Source organism: Oryzias latipes, chromosome 19 (assembly GCF_002234675.1).
Source record: "Oryzias latipes chromosome 19, ASM223467v1".
Classification (NCBI taxonomy): Eukaryota; Metazoa; Chordata; class Actinopteri; order Beloniformes; family Adrianichthyidae; genus Oryzias; species Oryzias latipes.
Window position 1 is genome coordinate 11,036,965 of NC_019877.2, and position 19,824 is coordinate 11,056,788.

The window sequence follows — 19,824 nt, forward strand, 5'->3', positions numbered from 1 at the left end:
TGTCACTGTGCAAACTTTTTTTCCCTTTTTAAAAATATATTTTTTTTGTGCTGTCCAGCAGCTGAAACAGACATTAAACGAGGAGTTTGTTGTTTCAAACAGAATTTCACTGCACTCTCAACAGTCACTAAAATTTTGAACACATGTTTTGCTACTTATTTGTACAGACATCAATCATTTTTACCCTTTTACTGATCTTAATACCAACCTATAGCATTATTAACATGTACATGCTTCCTTTGGAGAATGCCATCAGACTTCACCATATCAGCATTCATAGCTATGCTGAATATACCCAGCCGTACATAGTTACATCTCCTGTTGACACAAGACCAACAGAAGCACTTTTTGACTGAATTTAAGATGTGAAATCATGGATGGCGTAAATTCCCATCATCAATGTTAATGAGCTTGTATCGTCACTAGCAAAGCAGCGAGTCTAACCTGGAGACAGATATGGAAGTTAGGAAGTTAAATAAAATGAAGCGCTTTCGGCTTCAGGGGTGCGTGGAGTGCAGCATATATCCTACAGGGAGCTGGTTAGGAGCTGGATGAAGGTAAGTGTAGGGGGGAGGCTGACGGGGCGGAGCCTGCATGTGGGGAGAGGCTTGGAGGCGGACTAGCAATGTGTTCAGTTACAAGACAGTAAGTCCACGACAGCTGTATGAGCAGGCTTTATGAGGCACACCAGTGATATGAACAGATATGTTGATGTTCCATTGACTGTTTTTTCCCCCTGTTTCCTGTGCCTCACAGGTGAGGGATATCACAACTATCACCACACCTTCCCCTACGACTATGCCACCAGCGAGTTTGGCTGCCAGCTGAACCTCACGACATGCTTCATTGACCTCATGTGCTTCCTGGGCCTGGCCAAGGACTGCAAGCTGGTTTCCCGCGAGTTGGTCCTGGCTCACCGGAGACGGGAGCCACTGCAGTGGCTAGGATTAAAGGACTGATGTAGACTACCCACGTTTTCAGCAAAGAGGATGGACTACTGCCTTTATTATAGTTTACATCAAGTTTTTAACACTTTAAAAAAACAAGGTGTACTTTAAGCACCTGAGCGTTGGAAAAAGAAATAGATCTGTACGTTTATTTTCTTTTTTTCCCCAAAAGTTGTTGGCTTTAATGAAATAGCACGTGACTGAAAGTGAGAGATGCCAGACCTTTTTCTCTTTTTTCTCTTTCATGACTTGTTTTCTGCAACAAATATGGTGAAAAGTCAAAGCGTTTTTCTCTAACTGTTACTTAATAAACAAAGTTACCAGATTTAAAGTGTTAGATCTTAATTGGCTGAATTTCATTGGATTTGATGGGTTTTTTTTTAACAAAAGGTGCCAAAATTGTTTGAAGTTTGAAGTTATAGCAAATGTCATTATTGCCTCTACATTTCACACAATTTTGCCATGTTGGGCAAAACACACAACATGCCACCCATGCATGGTGATGTACTGTAGTGGGTGTAGTGAGTGAATTGTAGCAGAGCTGCATTTGTTTTTTCTTTTAGCTTTTGGGTCATCAGAGCTGTTGCCGTGGTGATTTCCTAGACAGGGTCTGGCTTCCCTTTTGATATCGTCCAAAGGTGAATCTCCTTTTGAAATTTCATGAGCATCAGTGTTCCTGTTTGTGTGTGTGGTTTTTTTTCTGGTTTGTGGAATGCTTTATTTTTAAATGTATTGTTTTTTTTTTCTTAAATAAATTGTTTGATCGTAATACTCCTGAATACCAAACTGTGGCAGACAACCTTGCATATTTGTGTAAGATAATATCAGATTTGTTGGATCAGGATATGACGTAACGCCTTATGACTTGACTTATGACTATGAGCCAAGAAAGCAGCACAACAATCTGTGTTGGATTTATGAAGCCAGGGGTCAAAGGGTTTTCGGTCTGAATCTTTTGAATTTCAATTGTGTCCTATTCTCAAATAAAATTCACAATATTTTAGTATACCTGCAATTCTATCAGCGCCTGTTCCTCTTTATTTTTGCCATCAGTTGGTGTCTAAAATATGTCGAAATCATCTTGTTTTTTCCAAAAAAAGATCTTTCAAAATTTTCCTTGAGTTGAATGTAAAGTCACTAAACTATTCTGAGACTCGCCTCATGCAGTATTTGCTTTTCTTATTTTTATCAAACACACATGTTGATGGAACTTCTGAAACCAGAATGCGCGATTTAGTCAAACAGAATGCAGAAGGGGCATAACCAGAGTTTTCTCACATCTCTACAATCTTCTAGATGATCATAGACATCATCTAGACATCATCTAGACATCATCTAGACATCATAGATCGGGGACCCCTCATGACTTATTCACCCTTCATCTATATTCCATTGCACAAAGTAAAGCTGAATTTTATGCCTAAAAGGTTGAAAGGTGATGATCCACCTACAATCTGCTCATTTACTGGCACTTTCCCTTTGCGTGGTAAGAAACTGGTTCATATCCAAATCAAATAAATCCTGTTTGGTTGACACAGGTCAATGAAGAATGTTGGCTCTGAGGTCTGGCCTGGCACCAATCTTCATAATTTGAAACTGTCCTTGAATTGTTATTTTGGAAACCAAAACTGTCAAACGATTATTAGTTACACAAAATTCATTTCTGTTACTTGGCTAATGTGTTTGACACACTTTATGTCATGGTCCCCCTGTCAGTGCTCCTCTCCCTCCCAGCTCTGCTCTGCTCGAGACTCACCAGCTGTGACGACTCACCTCATCAGCCACCTGCTCTCCATAAGGAGACCCAGCTCCAGCATTCTTCGCCAGTTCATTAACCCTGATGGTGCCTAGTCTCTCTGAACTCTACGGCTGGCCCCCTTGCCACGTACCTCTCGCTAACCTTGCCTTGTTTTTATACCTCAGGTTTTTCTCATGCCACGAAAGTCCCCTGAGTCTGACACCACCTCGATCAGAAGCTTCATTCCTACCTACCCTGACGTCTCCCTCCTTCAAGAGTCTCAGCCTCCGTGCTCCTCAAGATCTCCAGCCACGCCACTCGCCAAGATCTCCAACCACGCCACTCGTCACGAACTCCAGTCACGCTACTCGCCACGAACTCCAGCCACGCTTCTGAACATCACTCCGGTTCGCCGCATAACCACGACGGGATCTCCGCTCCTGTCTCGGACTAAGACTTGCCAGCGTCTCCAGCCACGCTTACCCACAAACACTTTCTGGACCAGCAAAATAAAACTTTCTACTTACCTACCACTTGTCTCCTCCTTCCGGGTTTCAGCATCTGGGTCAGTCTCGTGTTCTGATCATGACACTTTAGTGCTAGAGATCGTTCACCTGCTGTTGGAATTCACTTATAGCTTCTAAAATCTTTGTGCCCCAACAAATTCAGTAAAACGTTTTTGAAATTTTCTATAGTTTTTTCTTCTGATTTTAAACTTTGCCTCAAAACCCACTTTATTGTTATCTTTGACAGCATATTTTGGGAAATAATGATGCAATGCTGAATATTATTTTGCAGCAATATGTATAAAAATATGATTTAAAATAGCTGCTGTTTGGTCAAAGATAAAAGGATCAAGTGTAAATGTAGCACAGATGTGATGAGAGAGGTCTGCCACAGCAGTGGTCGCTGTCATTACAGTCCCAGCTGAGCAGGTTCTGGCTGAAACATGACTCTGCAAACATGGCTCCCTATTGCAAGTCAGCACATTTTTGTTTCCCATGACAAGCTGAGCCAACTCTAGAAATGAGTCAGGCCATCACTGTGGGGTGATGTGAGCAGAGGATGAGTTCAAATACTCCAACCGAGCCACTCCTGCTCTCTCTGCACATCTCATCTGACTGAAAGCAGCACAATCAACAACCAGATCCTGACTTCTGATCCCCCTGGACCAATGGAAGAGGAGTGCATGAATCAGGTTTTATTCCTCACCCAACGAAGTCATTTTGTGAGTTCGTGGTAATGATGTGCCTTTTAACAGCATCTGCTTAGTCTTTGTTTTTTGAGCCAAGATATAAATTGTATGGTGGCCGAGAAGTTGAAGACACATTTACATTTGAGATACTAGCATAAGATAAGCAAATCCGGGTGCAAATGATCAAATACTGAATCACAAAAACAATCTCAGTACAAATTAACAAAACAATGAAACAACAATGAAAGCGGGTAAACAGATTCAAACAGAAAGGGAACATCCTAAATCCCGGAAATTACGTAATATAAAACTAATTGTGTAGGATCTTTTACACTTATTTATTACTGTTTTATGTAACATTTTAAAACCCGAGACAGTCCAAGAGCATGTTTTAAATTGTGTTACTACAATAACAGTTCCAACAAGGTAAGTTGTTTGCATCACTTCCAGTATTAATAGTATTCTCTTTCCGTTAAGCTAAACATGGCATAAAAAGGAGAAAAAATTAAGGGAAGTGAGCAGCTGCTAACGGAAAGGGAATACCCTTACTATCGGATATGATGCAAAAACTTTACCTTGCTAAACAGTGTTGTAATTTTTATTGTAGTAATACAAAAAAAATGCTTTTGGACTGTTTAATGTATTTAAAATGTACACATAAGGAAAACAGTAATAAATAACTTTAATGGTTTTATATTACGTCCCTTTCTGTTAGAAGCTGTGTCTCCGCTTTAACTGGTAACACTTTATAATAAGATTCCTTAACAAGCTTTGTTAACACATTAACAAGCATTATAATAGAATTGTTAGGGTCTTAGTAAGACATTTATTAGTACAATAAGTCTAATAAGGTTTATGAAATTACTTGGTTAACACATTTAGAGGCATTATTATTAGGATGTTTTTAAGATGCTTATGAAACATTTACTGGCATTATAGATGCCTAACAAATGTGTCAGTGTTAATAAGCTTAATAAGATATATTAACAACCTTTGTCAACAAATTAAGAAGTAGTATCATTGTTTGGGGTTCTAGTAAGATATTTATTAGCATGTACAGAATCAAAGGTGGGCAGGTAAACCAATTTACCATTGGCTAATGAATCTGTCAATCAAACCCATCAGCTAAATAGGCGTGCTCGCTTTCTGCCAATTGAATGGCCTCTTAGACTTTCTCTAAGCTTTCACACAGGTGACAAAATAGCCCCGCCCATTTTTTATTCTGTACCGGTCGGTCTTGAGCGTGTCAGCTTTAGCATGGCTCCTGTAGGTTTATTCCCTTCGGTCGTCAAAAATTACTGGCTTGTGCAACAGGCAACAGTGGTTGAATGCAGTTGGCATTGAATCAAGAGAACTGTTAGATAATAATGCTTATAGTGGCTATGATGCTATAGTTTTGTTTTTGTTTTGTTTTGTTTTTGAAAATTTGTCTGATATAAATTATTATATTTCTTTTACAGAAAGAGTTTTGTATGTTTAGTCTGTTTTGATGTTATAAAGTTCTTTTTACAAGCTTTATGCTTTGTGGTTGTGGTAAAAACCGTTTTCACTTTGATGAGGTGCTGCAAAACAATTAATAAACTGTTAACAAAGATTATTAATACATTTGTTTAGCCTATAAGCAGTTTAGTAATAGGATTTTGAAGACAATGGTCTGACTTTAGATGTTCATGAATCTTATTAACACTTTCAAGTCTTTGCAAGACATCTATAATGCTAATAAATTTCCAACTAGCATCTTACACATTAATAAAGCCTATTATTTTGTTAAGTTAGTCAATCAAACTTATAAGCTTATTAACACTTAGGCTTGTGTGAGGCATCTATAATGCTAATAAATGTCTTTCTAGAACCCCAAACAATAATACTACTTCTTAATGTGTTAACAAAGGTTGTTAATAAATCTTATTAAGCTTATTAACACTGACACATTTGTTAGGCATCTATAATGCCAATAAATGTATCATTAGCATCTTAAAAACATCCTAATAATAATGCTAGTAAATGTGTTAACTAAGTAATATAATAAAACTTATTAGACTTATTGTACTAATAAATGTCTTACTAAGACCCTATAAATTCTATTATATATAATGCTTGTTAATGCGTTAACAAAGCTTGTTAAGGAATCTAAAGTAAATATAAAGTGTTACCCTTTAACGGTTCTGTTTCTGGTTTTGGGCATTTGTAACAAGGGTTTTTCTTTTTTTTTTTGGTAATTTGCACACGGATTTACTTCTGTGTTTCAGGACTCTAATTTGTTTCATGATTTGCTGTTGTTTCTTGATTTGCTGTTTGTTTCATGATTTTCTGTTGTGTTTAATGATTTGTTATTGTGTTTCAGTATTTGTTCATTTCTACTGGGATTTCTTGTTGTTGTATCTTAAATGTATGCGTGTGTTGCACCTCTCGGCCACCGTAGTAAACCTTGTTCATAACCACCAGGGACCGCATGCCAGTAGAGCTCCTCCCTGGGCCAGAGAGGCTCAGGGAGGAGTGACTTTGTTGGGTCTGACTCCACCAGGGTTCTTTGGGAAGAGCCCCGGCCCCAGGCCCTCATCTGTGAGCCCCAGCTCCAGGCCTGGCCTGACTGCAACCTGTGTGTTGCAACTGGACCTTGTTCTTTCTGACTCAGTTTAGGGATTCTGAACCGCTCTTAGTCTGACTCATCACCTAGGGCCCGTCTGTCATGGGACACCATGCCATCAGCATTAGCCCTGGACAGATGACCTTCTAGGATCACTCGAGTGCACAAACCCCTCCACCACGTTAAGGTGGCGGTTCACGGAGGGGATAAATTTAGACTGTTGCAATTCTTTCTTTTTCAACTTTTTTCATGTTTTCTTTTTTTTTAATGATTGAAATTCATTTTAATAAAAATAAATAACTTATTAAAAAATGTACAGTAACTGTCTTTTGGTAGGGTGGGGGGAACTGAAGCACTCTGAGAAAACCCACACAGACACATTTAATAGTGCGTCTCCCTTTTTTTAAATTTTAAGTCTGGCCAGATTTTAAATAATTAGTAAATCAATTCTAATGTTTTTATTGTCTGTGTTTTTTGTGTTCAACCAGCAGAAAGAATTGAAACTATTTTTTCCCTTCAATTTTACAAATCTTAACTAATAACAATCCTAAAGACACAACATTCTGGTTGGGTGGGGGGAACTGAAGCACTCAGAGAAAACCCACACAAACACACTTATTAGTGTGTCGCCCTTTTTTTTAAACGCCGAAAAGGATTTTGACAAATTAATTAACCCTTTTTTTAGGCCGGGACATGGTGTGTGTTGTGTTTGCATTTGTCCAGTAGGGGGGAGGCAGGCATTTTAAAAATGTGTACCCCGGTCAGGTCCCCCCTAACAAGTGACATTGCTTGTTAGGAAGGTGACTTGACTTGGTGGGGGGGTACTGTATGTTAACCCCCTCCCTCCACCAAACACATGTACACAACAACACACATATTTATACACCATATCCCAAGATAGTACAAGGATTATGAACCCAATAAAAACATATTTTCCCTTTTAATTACATTCTTTTTCATCCCATTTTTTATTTTTACTTTTTTATATTTCTTCCCTTTTGTGTCCTACTATGTACTAAAAAAAGGCTTTTCCTCATTTTTACCCCGTTTCTATTTTTATTTTCCCTTTGACCCTATTCTAAACATTAGTTTCTGCCTTTTTGTGTCCTACTATGCACTAAATAAAAGGCTTTTCCCCCCATTTCTGTTTCTTTTTTCCCTTTGACCCTATTCTAAACATTAGTTTTTGCCTTTTTGTGTCCTAAAATGAACTAAACACAAAGACTTTCCCCCATTTTGACCCCATTTCTCTTTTTTCCCCTATGTCCCTTTTCTAATTCTAGATTTTTCTTCCCTGGTCGGATCCTCCTTCACAGCTTTGTTTTGCTGCTGTTTTCGTTTGGAGTTCTAAGTCCTTCTCTTCCTAGACCCGCAGGTCTTGGAGTTCCTTCTTGAGAAGGTTGTGTTTCTCCTTTGCCTTCAGGTGTTCCTCCTTTGCTTTTGAAACGTTTTCCTCCACACTATCCAAATGATCAACCTTGTTCCGCAGATCAGAAACCTCAGTTTGAAGGTCAAAGATTTCATCCTCCATAACGTCTGTTGCTGCTTTTATCTCATGGTATTCAGTCTCCAATGTTTGACGCTGTTTCAGAAGGTCGGTCAGCATGGATTTTTCATCTCTGAGGTTTTTTGTTTCATCTCGAAGAGGTCGCAGTTTGCTGAGTGCCTGGTTGTATTGCACAGCCAGTTGACAAAGTTCCTTTTGCTGCTGTTTTAGTCCTGAAACTTCATCCTGAAGCTGCTTCTTTTTGTCTTCAAGTTGGGACTTTTCTTCAGAGATTCTGTTAAATTCAGCACTGACCTCTTTTAGTTCCTGGTCCTTCCTCTGGAGATCCTGGATTTCTTTCTCTAGAGCAGCAGTGCTCCCTTTGTGAGCCATGATCTGAACTTGAACGTCTTGAAGCTCCTTATAGAGACGGTCATATGTTTCTTCTGCCTTCAATTTGTCCTCCTTTACTTTTAAAACTCTCTTCTCCACATTTTTTAACTCTGAAAGCTTCCCCTTCAGAAAATCAACCTCCTCGAGAGCTTGACAGTTGTAGGCTTCCGCCTCCTGAATTTCTGCTTTTATCTCATGGTATTCAGTCTCCAATGTTTGATGGTGTTTCAGAAGGTCGGTCAGCATGGTTTTTTCACCTTTGAGGTTCTTTGTTTCATCTCGAAGAGGTCCCAGTTTACTCACTGCCTTGTTGTATTGCACAGCCAGTTGACAAAGTTCCTTTTGCTTCTGTTTTAGTCCTGAAACTTCATCTTGAAGCTGCTTCTTTTTGTCTTCAAGTTGGGACTTTTCTTCAGAGATTCTGTCTGCCAGAGCATTTTTCTCTGCTGTGAAGGCGTTTGTTTGTTCTCTGAGCAATTCCAGTTCTCTCCTGTCCTCCTCACGTCGAGCAATCAGCTGACGTGTTTCCTCCTGCTGCTGTCTCTGATCAGAAATCTCTCTTTCCAGTTGAGCCCTCAGATCTGTGAGACGTTGCCTTTCTTCTATCATGCTAGGATAGTTGTCTGCCATCGTCTTTTGCTCCTCATTTTGTTGTTGCAACTCCTGAAGGTTTTGCCTCAGTTCTTCAGTCTGTTGCTTTAAAGCCTGGAATTCCTCAAATTCATTTCTGAAATCAGGTTCCAGGTGTGCTTTGCGGGCAGTCTTCTTCTGGAGTTTCTTCAGTTGGGATTGCAGATCTATCTTCTCCCGTTTCAAAAGTTTACGTTCAGCTTTCATGCCAGGAATTTCTTGCTCCATTTCTTGCAGCTGCTGAAGTCTGGCCTGAAGAGAGGCTATTATTGTTTTCAGGTCTTGGTTACTTTCCAAGACCTGAGATGTTTTAGTCCTCTCTTTTTCACACACTTTTTCCACGCGGATCTGCTTTTCCACGTCCACTCTGAGTCTCTCCAGCTGCTTCACCAGTTTTTTGTTTTCCTCGATTGCAGCTTTCCGTGTCTTCTTCAATTCTTTGCATGAAGCGTCCAAATATTTCCTTTTCCGCAAACTCTTGCAAATTTTCTCCAGATGTTTGCTCAAAGTGTCATTTTGCTGCAGAATGTTCTCTGTGACGTTATGTAATTCTTCAATAGAAACGTCCATCTGCTGAAATTCTTCGCCGTGTGACATTTTGAAGGAACTGGTCAATAAATCTCAAAAAGTTGACTCAAACTCAGTTCTTGTTTTCGAAACTTGTGAAACCTTCCTGTTTCTCTTTCACTTGCGTGTCTTTGCCCACAAACTCTGAAATTCGTATGCTCTGAAAATGCCTCATATTTATAGATAAAATGCTGGAGGTCTAATGATGTCAAATGATGCCTTTGAAGACTGAAATGAGATGCAACATAATCCACCTGCTGATGTCAAATGATGTCATCACCTCTAAAGGAATGACCTTCACTGATGATGTCACTGTGCAAACTTTTTTTCCCTTTTTAAAAATATATTTTTTTGTGCTGTCCAGCAGCTGAAACAGACATTAAACGAGGAGTTTGTTGTTTCAAACAGAATTTCACTGCACTCTCAACAGTCACTAAAATTTTGAACACATGTTTTGCTACTTATTTGTACAGACATCAATCATTTTTACCCTTTTACTGATCTTAATACCAACCTATAGCATTATTAACATGTACATGCTTCCTTTGGAGAATGCCATCAGACTTCACCATATCAGCATTCATAGCTATGCTGAATATACCCAGCCGTACATAGTTACATCTCCTGTTGACACAAGACCAACAGAAGCACTTTTTGACTGAATTTAAGATGTGAAATCATGGATGGCGTAAATTCCCATCATCAATGTTAATGAGCTTGTATCGTCACTAGCAAAGCAGCGAGTCTAACCTGGAGACAGATATGGAAGTTAGGAAGTTAAATAAAATGAAGCGCTTTCGGCTTCAGGGGTGCGTGGAGTGCAGCATATATCCTACAGGGAGCTGGTTAGGAGCTGGATGAAGGTAAGTGTAGGGGGGAGGCTGACGGGGCGGAGCCTGCATGTGGGGAGAGGCTTGGAGGCGGACTAGCAATGTGTTCAGTTACAAGACAGTAAGTCCACGACAGCTGTATGAGCAGGCTTTATGAGGCACACCAGTGATATGAACAGATATGTTGATGTTCCATTGACTGTTTTTTCCCCCTGTTTCCTGTGCCTCACAGGTGAGGGATATCACAACTATCACCACACCTTCCCCTACGACTATGCCACCAGCGAGTTTGGCTGCCAGCTGAACCTCACGACATGCTTCATTGACCTCATGTGCTTCCTGGGCCTGGCCAAGGACTGCAAGCTGGTTTCCCGCGAGTTGGTCCTGGCTCACCGGAGACGGGAGCCACTGCAGTGGCTAGGATTAAAGGACTGATGTAGACTACCCACGTTTTCAGCAAAGAGGATGGACTACTGCCTTTATTATAGTTTACATCAAGTTTTTAACACTTTAAAAAAACAAGGTGTACTTTAAGCACCTGAGCGTTGGAAAAAGAAATAGATCTGTACGTTTATTTTCTTTTTTTCCCCAAAAGTTGTTGGCTTTAATGAAATAGCACGTGACTGAAAGTGAGAGATGCCAGACCTTTTTCTCTTTTTTCTCTTTCATGACTTGTTTTCTGCAACAAATATGGTGAAAAGTCAAAGCGTTTTTCTCTAACTGTTACTTAATAAACAAAGTTACCAGATTTAAAGTGTTAGATCTTAATTGGCTGAATTTCATTGGATTTGATGGGTTTTTTTTAACAAAAGGTGCCAAAATTGTTTGAAGTTTGAAGTTATAGCAAATGTCATTATTGCCTCTACATTTCACACAATTTTGCCATGTTGGGCAAAACACACAACATGCCACCCATGCATGGTGATGTACTGTAGTGGGTGTAGTGAGTGAATTGTAGCAGAGCTGCATTTGTTTTTTCTTTTAGCTTTTGGGTCATCAGAGCTGTTGCCGTGGTGATTTCCTAGACAGGGTCTGGCTTCCCTTTTGATATCGTCCAAAGGTGAATCTCCTTTTGAAATTTCATGAGCATCAGTGTTCCTGTTTGTGTGTGTGGTTTTTTTTCTGGTTTGTGGAATGCTTTATTTTTAAATGTATTGTTTTTTTTTTCTTAAATAAATTGTTTGATCGTAATACTCCTGAATACCAAACTGTGGCAGACAACCTTGCATATTTGTGTAAGATAATATCAGATTTGTTGGATCAGGATATGACGTAACGCCTTATGACTTGACTTATGACTATGAGCCAAGAAAGCAGCACAACAATCTGTGTTGGATTTATGAAGCCAGGGGTCAAAGGGTTTTCGGTCTGAATCTTTTGAATTTCAATTGTGTCCTATTCTCAAATAAAATTCACAATATTTTTAGTATACCTGCAATTCTATCAGCGCCTGTTCCTCTTTATTTTTGCCATCAGTTGGTGTCTAAAATATGTCGAAATCATCTTGTTTTTTCCAAAAAAAGATCTTTCAAAATTTTCCTTGAGTTGAATGTAAAGTCACTAAACTATTCTGAGACTCGCCTCATGCAGTATTTGCTTTTCTTATTTTTATCAAACACACATGTTGATGGAACTTCTGAAACCAGAATGCGCGATTTAGTCAAACAGAATGCAGAAGGGGCATAACCAGAGTTTTCTCACATCTCTACAATCTTCTAGATGATCATAGACATCATCTAGACATCATCTAGACATCATCTAGACATCATAGATCGGGGGACCCCTCATGACTTATTCACCCTTCATCTATATTCCATTGCACAAAGTAAAGCTGAATTTTATGCCTAAAAGGTTGAAAGGTGATGATCCACCTACAATCTGCTCATTTACTGGCACTTTCCCTTTGCGTGGTAAGAAACTGGTTCATATCCAAATCAAATAAATCCTGTTTGGTTGACACAGGTCAATGAAGAATGTTGGCTCTGAGGTCTGGCCTGGCACCAATCTTCATAATTTGAAACTGTCCTTGAATTGTTATTTTGGAAACCAAAACTGTCAAACGATTATTAGTTACACAAAATTCATTTCTGTTACTTGGCTAATGTGTTTGACACACTTTATGTCATGGTCCCCCTGTCAGTGCTCCTCTCCCTCCCAGCTCTGCTCTGCTCGAGACTCACCAGCTGTGACGACTCACCTCATCAGCCACCTGCTCTCCATAAGGAGACCCAGCTCCAGCATTCTTCGCCAGTTCATTAACCCTGATGGTGCCTAGTCTCTCTGAACTCTACGGCTGGCCCCCTTGCCACGTACCTCTCGCTAACCTTGCCTTGTTTTTATACCTCAGGTTTTTCTCATGCCACGAAAGTCCCCTGAGTCTGACACCACCTCGATCAGAAGCTTCATTCCTACCTACCCTGACGTCTCCCTCCTTCAAGAGTCTCAGCCTCCGTGCTCCTCAAGATCTCCAGCCACGCCACTCGCCAAGATCTCCAACCACGCCACTCGTCACGAACTCCAGTCACGCTACTCGCCACGAACTCCAGCCACGCTTCTGAACATCACTCCGGTTCGCCGCATAACCACGACGGGATCTCCGCTCCTGTCTCGGACTAAGACTTGCCAGCGTCTCCAGCCACGCTTACCCACAAACACTTTCTGGACCAGCAAAATAAAACTTTCTACTTACCTACCACTTGTCTCCTCCTTCCGGGTTTCAGCATCTGGGTCAGTCTCGTGTTCTGATCATGACACTTTAGTGCTAGAGATCGTTCACCTGCTGTTGGAATTCACTTATAGCTTCTAAAATCTTTGTGCCCCAACAAATTCAGTAAAACGTTTTTGAAATTTTCTATAGTTTTTTCTTCTGATTTTAAACTTTGCCTCAAAACCCACTTTATTGTTATCTTTGACAGCATATTTTGGGAAATAATGATGCAATGCTGAATATTATTTTGCAGCAATATGTATAAAAATATGATTTAAAATAGCTGCTGTTTGGTCAAAGATAAAAGGATCAAGTGTAAATGTAGCACAGATGTGATGAGAGAGGTCTGCCACAGCAGTGGTCGCTGTCATTACAGTCCCAGCTGAGCAGGTTCTGGCTGAAACATGACTCTGCAAACATGGCTCCCTATTGCAAGTCAGCACATTTTTGTTTCCCATGACAAGCTGAGCCAACTCTAGAAATGAGTCAGGCCATCACTGTGGGGTGATGTGAGCAGAGGATGAGTTCAAATACTCCAACCGAGCCACTCCTGCTCTCTCTGCACATCTCATCTGACTGAAAGCAGCACAATCAACAACCAGATCCTGACTTCTGATCCCCCTGGACCAATGGAAGAGGAGTGCATGAATCAGGTTTTATTCCTCACCCAACGAAGTCATTTTGTGAGTTCGTGGTAATGATGTGCCTTTTAACAGCATCTGCTTAGTCTTTGTTTTTTGAGCCAAGATATAAATTGTATGGTGGCCGAGAAGTTGAAGACACATTTACATTTGAGATACTAGCATAAGATAAGCAAATCCGGGTGCAAATGATCAAATACTGAATCACAAAAACAATCTCAGTACAAATTAACAAAACAATGAAACAACAATGAAAGCGGGTAAACAGATTCAAACAGAAAGGGAACATCCTAAATCCCGGAAATTACGTAATATAAAACTAATTGTGTAGGATCTTTTACACTTATTTATTACTGTTTTATGTAACATTTTAAAACCCGAGACAGTCCAAGAGCATGTTTTAAATTGTGTTACTACAATAACAGTTCCAACAAGGTAAGTTGTTTGCATCACTTCCAGTATTAATAGTATTCTCTTTCCGTTAAGCTAAACATGGCATAAAAAGGAGAAAAAATTAAGGGAAGTGAGCAGCTGCTAACGGAAAGGGAATACCCTTACTATCGGATATGATGCAAAAACTTTACCTTGCTAAACAGTGTTGTAATTTTTATTGTAGTAATACAAAAAAAATGCTTTTGGACTGTTTAATGTATTTAAAATGTACACATAAGGAAAACAGTAATAAATAACTTTAATGGTTTTATATTACGTCCCTTTCTGTTAGAAGCTGTGTCTCCGCTTTAACTGGTAACACTTTATAATAAGATTCCTTAACAAGCTTTGTTAACACATTAACAAGCATTATAATAGAATTGTTAGGGTCTTAGTAAGACATTTATTAGTACAATAAGTCTAATAAGGTTTATGAAATTACTTGGTTAACACATTTAGAGGCATTATTATTAGGATGTTTTTAAGATGCTTATGAAACATTTACTGGCATTATAGATGCCTAACAAATGTGTCAGTGTTAATAAGCTTAATAAGATATATTAACAACCTTTGTCAACAAATTAAGAAGTAGTATCATTGTTTGGGGTTCTAGTAAGATATTTATTAGCATGTACAGAATCAAAGGTGGGCAGGTAAACCAATTTACCATTGGCTAATGAATCTGTCAATCAAACCCATCAGCTAAATAGGCGTGCTCGCTTTCTGCCAATTGAATGGCCTCTTAGACTTTCTCTAAGCTTTCACACAGGTGACAAAATAGCCCCGCCCATTTTTTATTCTGTACCGGTCGGTCTTGAGCGTGTCAGCTTTAGCATGGCTCCTGTAGGTTTATTCCCTTCGGTCGTCAAAAATTACTGGCTTGTGCAACAGGCAACAGTGGTTGAATGCAGTTGGCATTGAATCAAGAGAACTGTTAGATAATAATGCTTATAGTGGCTATGATGCTATAGTTTTGTTTTTGTTTTGTTTTGTTTTTGAAAATTTGTCTGATATAAATTATTATATTTCTTTTACAGAAAGAGTTTTGTATGTTTAGTCTGTTTTGATGTTATAAAGTTCTTTTTACAAGCTTTATGCTTTGTGGTTGTGGTAAAAACCGTTTTCACTTTGATGAGGTGCTGCAAAACAATTAATAAACTGTTAACAAAGATTATTAATACATTTGTTTAGCCTATAAGCAGTTTAGTAATAGGATTTTGAAGACAATGGTCTGACTTTAGATGTTCATGAATCTTATTAACACTTTCAAGTCTTTGCAAGACATCTATAATGCTAATAAATTTCCAACTAGCATCTTACACATTAATAAAGCCTATTATTTTGTTAAGTTAGTCAATCAAACTTATAAGCTTATTAACACTTAGGCTTGTGTGAGGCATCTATAATGCTAATAAATGTCTTTCTAGAACCCCAAACAATAATACTACTTCTTAATGTGTTAACAAAGGTTGTTAATAAATCTTATTAAGCTTATTAACACTGACACATTTGTTAGGCATCTATAATGCCAATAAATGTATCATTAGCATCTTAAAAACATCCTAATAATAATGCTAGTAAATGTGTTAACTAAGTAATATAATAAAACTTATTAGACTTATTGTACTAATAAATGTCTTACTAAGACCCTATAAATTCTATTATATATATTGCTTGTTAATGCGTTAACAAAGCTTGTTAAGGAATCTAAAGTAAATATAAAGTGTTACCCTTTAACGGTTCTGTTTCTGGTTTTGGGCATTTGTAACAAGGGTTTTTCTTTTTTTTTTTGGTAATTTGCACACGGATTTACTTCTGTGTTTCAGGACTCTAATTTGTTTCATGATTTGCTGTTGTTTCTTGATTTGCTGTTTGTTTCATGATTTTCTGTTGTGTTTAATGATTTGTTATTGTGTTTCAGTATTTGTTCATTTCTACTGGGATTTCTTGTTGTTGTATCTTAAATGTATGCGTGTGTTGCACCTCTCGGCCACCGTAGTAAACCTTGTTCATAACCACCAGGGACCGCATGCCAGTAGAGCTCCTCCCTGGGCCAGAGAGGCTCAGGGAGTAGTGACTTTGTTGGGTCTGACTCCACCAGGGTTCTTTAGGAAGAGCCCCGGCCCCAGGCCCTCATCTGTGAGCCCCAGCTCCAGGCCTGGCCTGACTGCAACCTGTGTGTTGCAACTGGACCTTGTTCTTTCTGACTCAGTTTAGGGATTCTGAACCGCTCTTAGTCTGACTCATCACCTAGGGCCCGTCTGTCATGGGACACCATGCCATCAGCATTAGCCCTGGACAGATGACCTTCTAGGATCACTCGAGTGCACAAACCCCTCCACCACGTTAAGGTGGCGGTTCACGGAGGGGATAAATTTAGACTGTTGCAATTCTTTCTTTTTCAACTTTTTTCATGTTTTCTTTTTTTTTAATGAATGAAATTCATTTTAATAAAAATAAATAACTTATTAAAAAATGTACAGTAACTGTCTTTTGGTAGGGTGGGGGGAACTGAAGCACTCTGAGAAAACCCACACAGACACATTTAATAGTGCGTCTCCCTTTTTTTTTATTTTAAGTCTGGCCAGATTTTAAATAATTAGTAAATCAATTCTAATGTTTTTATTGTCTGTGTTTTTTGTGTTCAACCAGCAGAAAGAATTGCAACTATTTTTTTCCCTTCAATTTTACAAATCTTAACTAATAACAATCCTAAAGACACAACATTCTGGTTGGGTGGGGGGAACTGAAGCACTCAGAGAAAACCCACACAAACACACTTATTAGTGTGTCGCCCTTTTTTTTAAACGCCGAAAAGGATTTTGACAAATTAATTAACCCTTTTTTTAGGCCGGGACATGGTGTGTGTTGTGTTTGCATTTGTCCAGTAGGGGGGAGGCAGGCATTTTAAAAATGTGTACCCCGGTCAGGTCCCCCCTAACAAGTGACATTGCTTGTTAGGAAGGTGACTTGACTTGGTGGGGGGGTACTGTATGTTAACCCCCTCCCTCCACCAAACACATGTACACAACAACACACATATTTATACACCATATCCCAAGATAGTACAAGGATTATGAACCCAATAAAAACATATTTTCCCTTTTAATTACATTCTTTTTCATCCCATTTTTTATTTTTACTTTTTTATATTTCTTCCCTTTTGTGTCCTACTATGTACTAAAAAAAGGCTTTTCCTCATTTTTACCCCGTTTCTATTTTTATTTTCCCTTTGACCCTATTCTAAACATTAGTTTCTGCCTTTTTGTGTCCTACTATGCACTAAATAAAAGGCTTTTCCCCCCATTTCTGTTTCTTTTTTCCCTTTGACCCTATTCTAAACATTAGTTTTTGCCTTTTTGTGTCCTAAAATGAACTAAACACAAAGACTTTCCCCCATTTTGACCCCATTTCTCTTTTTTCCCCTATGTCCCTTTTCTAATTCTAGATTTTTCTTCCCTGGTCGGATCCTCCTTCACAGCTTTGTTTTGCTGCTGTTTTCGTTTGGAGTTCTAAGTCCTTCTCTTCCTAGACCCGCAGGTCTTGGAGTTCCTTCTTGAGAAGGTTGTGTTTCTCCTTTGCCTTCAGGTGTTCCTCCTTTGCTTTTGAAACGTTTTCCTCCACACTATCCAAATGATCAACCTTGTTCCGCAGATCAGAAACCTCAGTTTGAAGGTCAAAGATTTCATCCTCCATAACGTCTGTTGCTGCTTTTATCTCATGGTATTCAGTCTCCAATGTTTGACGCTGTTTCAGAAGGTCGGTCAGCATGGATTTTTCATCTCTCAGGTTTTTTGTTTCATCTCGAAGAGGTCGCAGTTTGCTGAGTGCCTGGTTGTATTGCACAGCCAGTTGACAAAGTTCCTTTTGCTGCTGTTTTAGTCCTGAAACTTCATCCTGAAGCTGCTTCTTTTTGTCTTCAAGTTGGGACTTTTCTTCAGAGATTCTGTTAAATTCAGCACTGACCTCTTTTAGTTCCTGGTCCTTCCTCTGGAGATCCTGGATTTCTTTCTCTAGAGCAGCAGTGCTCCCTTTGTGAGCCATGATCTGAACTTGAACGTCTTGAAGCTCCTTATAGAGACGGTCATATGTTTCTTCTGCCTTCAATTTGTCCTCCTTTACTTTTAAAACTCTCTTCTCCACATTTTTTAACTCTGAAAGCTTCCCCTTCAGAAAATCAACCTCCTCGAGAGCTTGACAGTTGTAGGCTTCCGCCTCCTGAATTTCTGCTTTTATCTCATGGTATTCAGTCTCCAATGTTTGATGGTGTTTCAGAAGGTCGGTCAGCATGGTTTTTTCACCTTTGAGGTTCTTTGTTTCATCTCGAAGAGGTCCCAGTTTACTCACTGCCTTGTTGTATTGCACAGCCAGTTGACAAAGTTCCTTTTGCTTCTGTTTTAGTCCTGAAACGTCATCTTGAAGCTGCTTCTTTTTGTCTTCAAGTTGGGACTTTTCTTCAGAGATTCTGTCTGCCAGAGCATTTTTCTCTGCTGTGAAGGCGTTTGTTTGTTCTCTGAGCAATTCCAGTTCTCTCCTGTCCTCCTCACGTCGAGCAATCAGCTGACGTGTTTCCTCCTGCTGCTGTCTCTGATCAGAAATCTCTCTTTCCAGTTGAGCCCTCAGATCTGTGAGACGTTGCCTATCTTCTATCATGCTAGGATAGTTGTCTGCCATTGTCTTTTGCTCCTCATTTTGTTGTTGCAACTCCTGAAGGTTTTGCCTCAGTTCTTCAGTCTGTTGCTTTAAAGCCTGGAATTCCTCAAATTCATTTCTCAAATCAGGTTCCAGGTGTGCTTTGCGGGCAGTCTTCTTCTGGAGTTTCTTCAGTTGGGATTGCAGATCTGTCTTCTCCCGTTTCAAAAGTTTACGTTCAGCTTTCATGCCAGGAATTTCTTGCTCCATTTCTTGCAGCTGCTGAAGTCTGGCCTGAAGAGAGGCTATTATTGTTTTCAGGTCTTGGTTACTTTTCAAGGCCTGAGATGTTTTAGTCCTCTCTTTTTCACACACTTTTTCCACGTGGATCTGCTTTTCCACGTCCACTCTTAGACTCTCCAGCTGCTTCACCAATTTTTTGTTTTCCCCGATAGCAGCTTTCCGTGTCTTTTTCAATTCTTTGCATGAAGCGTCCAAATCTTTCCTTTTCCGCAAACTCTTGCAAATTTTCTCCAGATGTTTGCTCAAAGTGTCATTTTGCTGCAGAATGCTCTCTGTGACGTTATGTAATTCTTCAATAGAAACGTCCATCTGCTGAAATTCTTCACCGTGTGACATTTTGAAGGAACTGGTCAATAAATCTCAAAAAGTTGACTCAAACTCAGTTCTTGTTTTCGAAACTTGTGAAACCTTCCTGTTTCTCTTTCACTTGCGTGTCTTTGCCCACAAACTCTGAAATTCGTATGCTCTGAAAATGCCTCATATTTATAGATAAAATGCTGGAGGTCTAATGATGTCAAATGATGCCTTTGAAGACTGAAATGAGATGCAACATAATCCACCTGCTGATGTCAAATGATGTCATCACCTCTAAAGGAATGACCTTCACTGATGATGTCACTGTGCAAACTTTTTTTCCCTTTTTAAAAATATATTTTTTTGTGCTGTCCAGCAGCTGAAACAGACATTAAATGAGGAGTTTGTTGTTTCAAACAGAATTTCACTGCACTTTCAACAG

General features: G+C 39.3%; 1 protein-coding gene across 1 annotated transcript; it reads right to left on the reverse strand.

Moving 5' to 3' along the window:
* Positions 1-7,034: 7,034 nt before the first annotated feature.
* Positions 7,035-19,707, reverse strand: LOC111946453 (myosin-11-like). Its single transcript, XM_023949793.1, has 3 exons — positions 17,688-19,707; positions 10,604-10,790; positions 7,035-9,596 (listed from the first exon to the last, which is right to left on the reverse strand). The coding sequence occupies exons 1-3, from the start codon at positions 19,422-19,424 to the stop codon at positions 7,831-7,833; spliced, it is 3,690 nt and encodes a 1,229-aa protein (XP_023805561.1). The 5' UTR covers positions 19,425-19,707; the 3' UTR covers positions 7,035-7,830.
* Between the last annotated feature and the right edge of the window lie 117 nt (positions 19,708-19,824).

What these genes read in the sequence shown, in the direction of transcription:
- LOC111946453 (XM_023949793.1), bottom strand. Translation starts at nt 19,424, where the DNA reads ATGTCACACGGTGAAGAATTTCAGCAGATGGACGTTTCTATTGAAGAA. An exon ending in AGGAACTCCAAGACCTGCGG is followed by an intron (nt 10,791 to 17,687) that starts GTCTAGGAAGAG and finishes CTTTAATCCTAG; the next exon opens with CCACTGCAGTGGCTCCCGTC. An exon ending in AGTTGTGATATCCCTCACCT is followed by an intron (nt 9,597 to 10,603) that starts GTGAGGCACAGG and finishes CAACTTTTTGAG; the next exon opens with ATTTATTGACCAGTTCCTTC.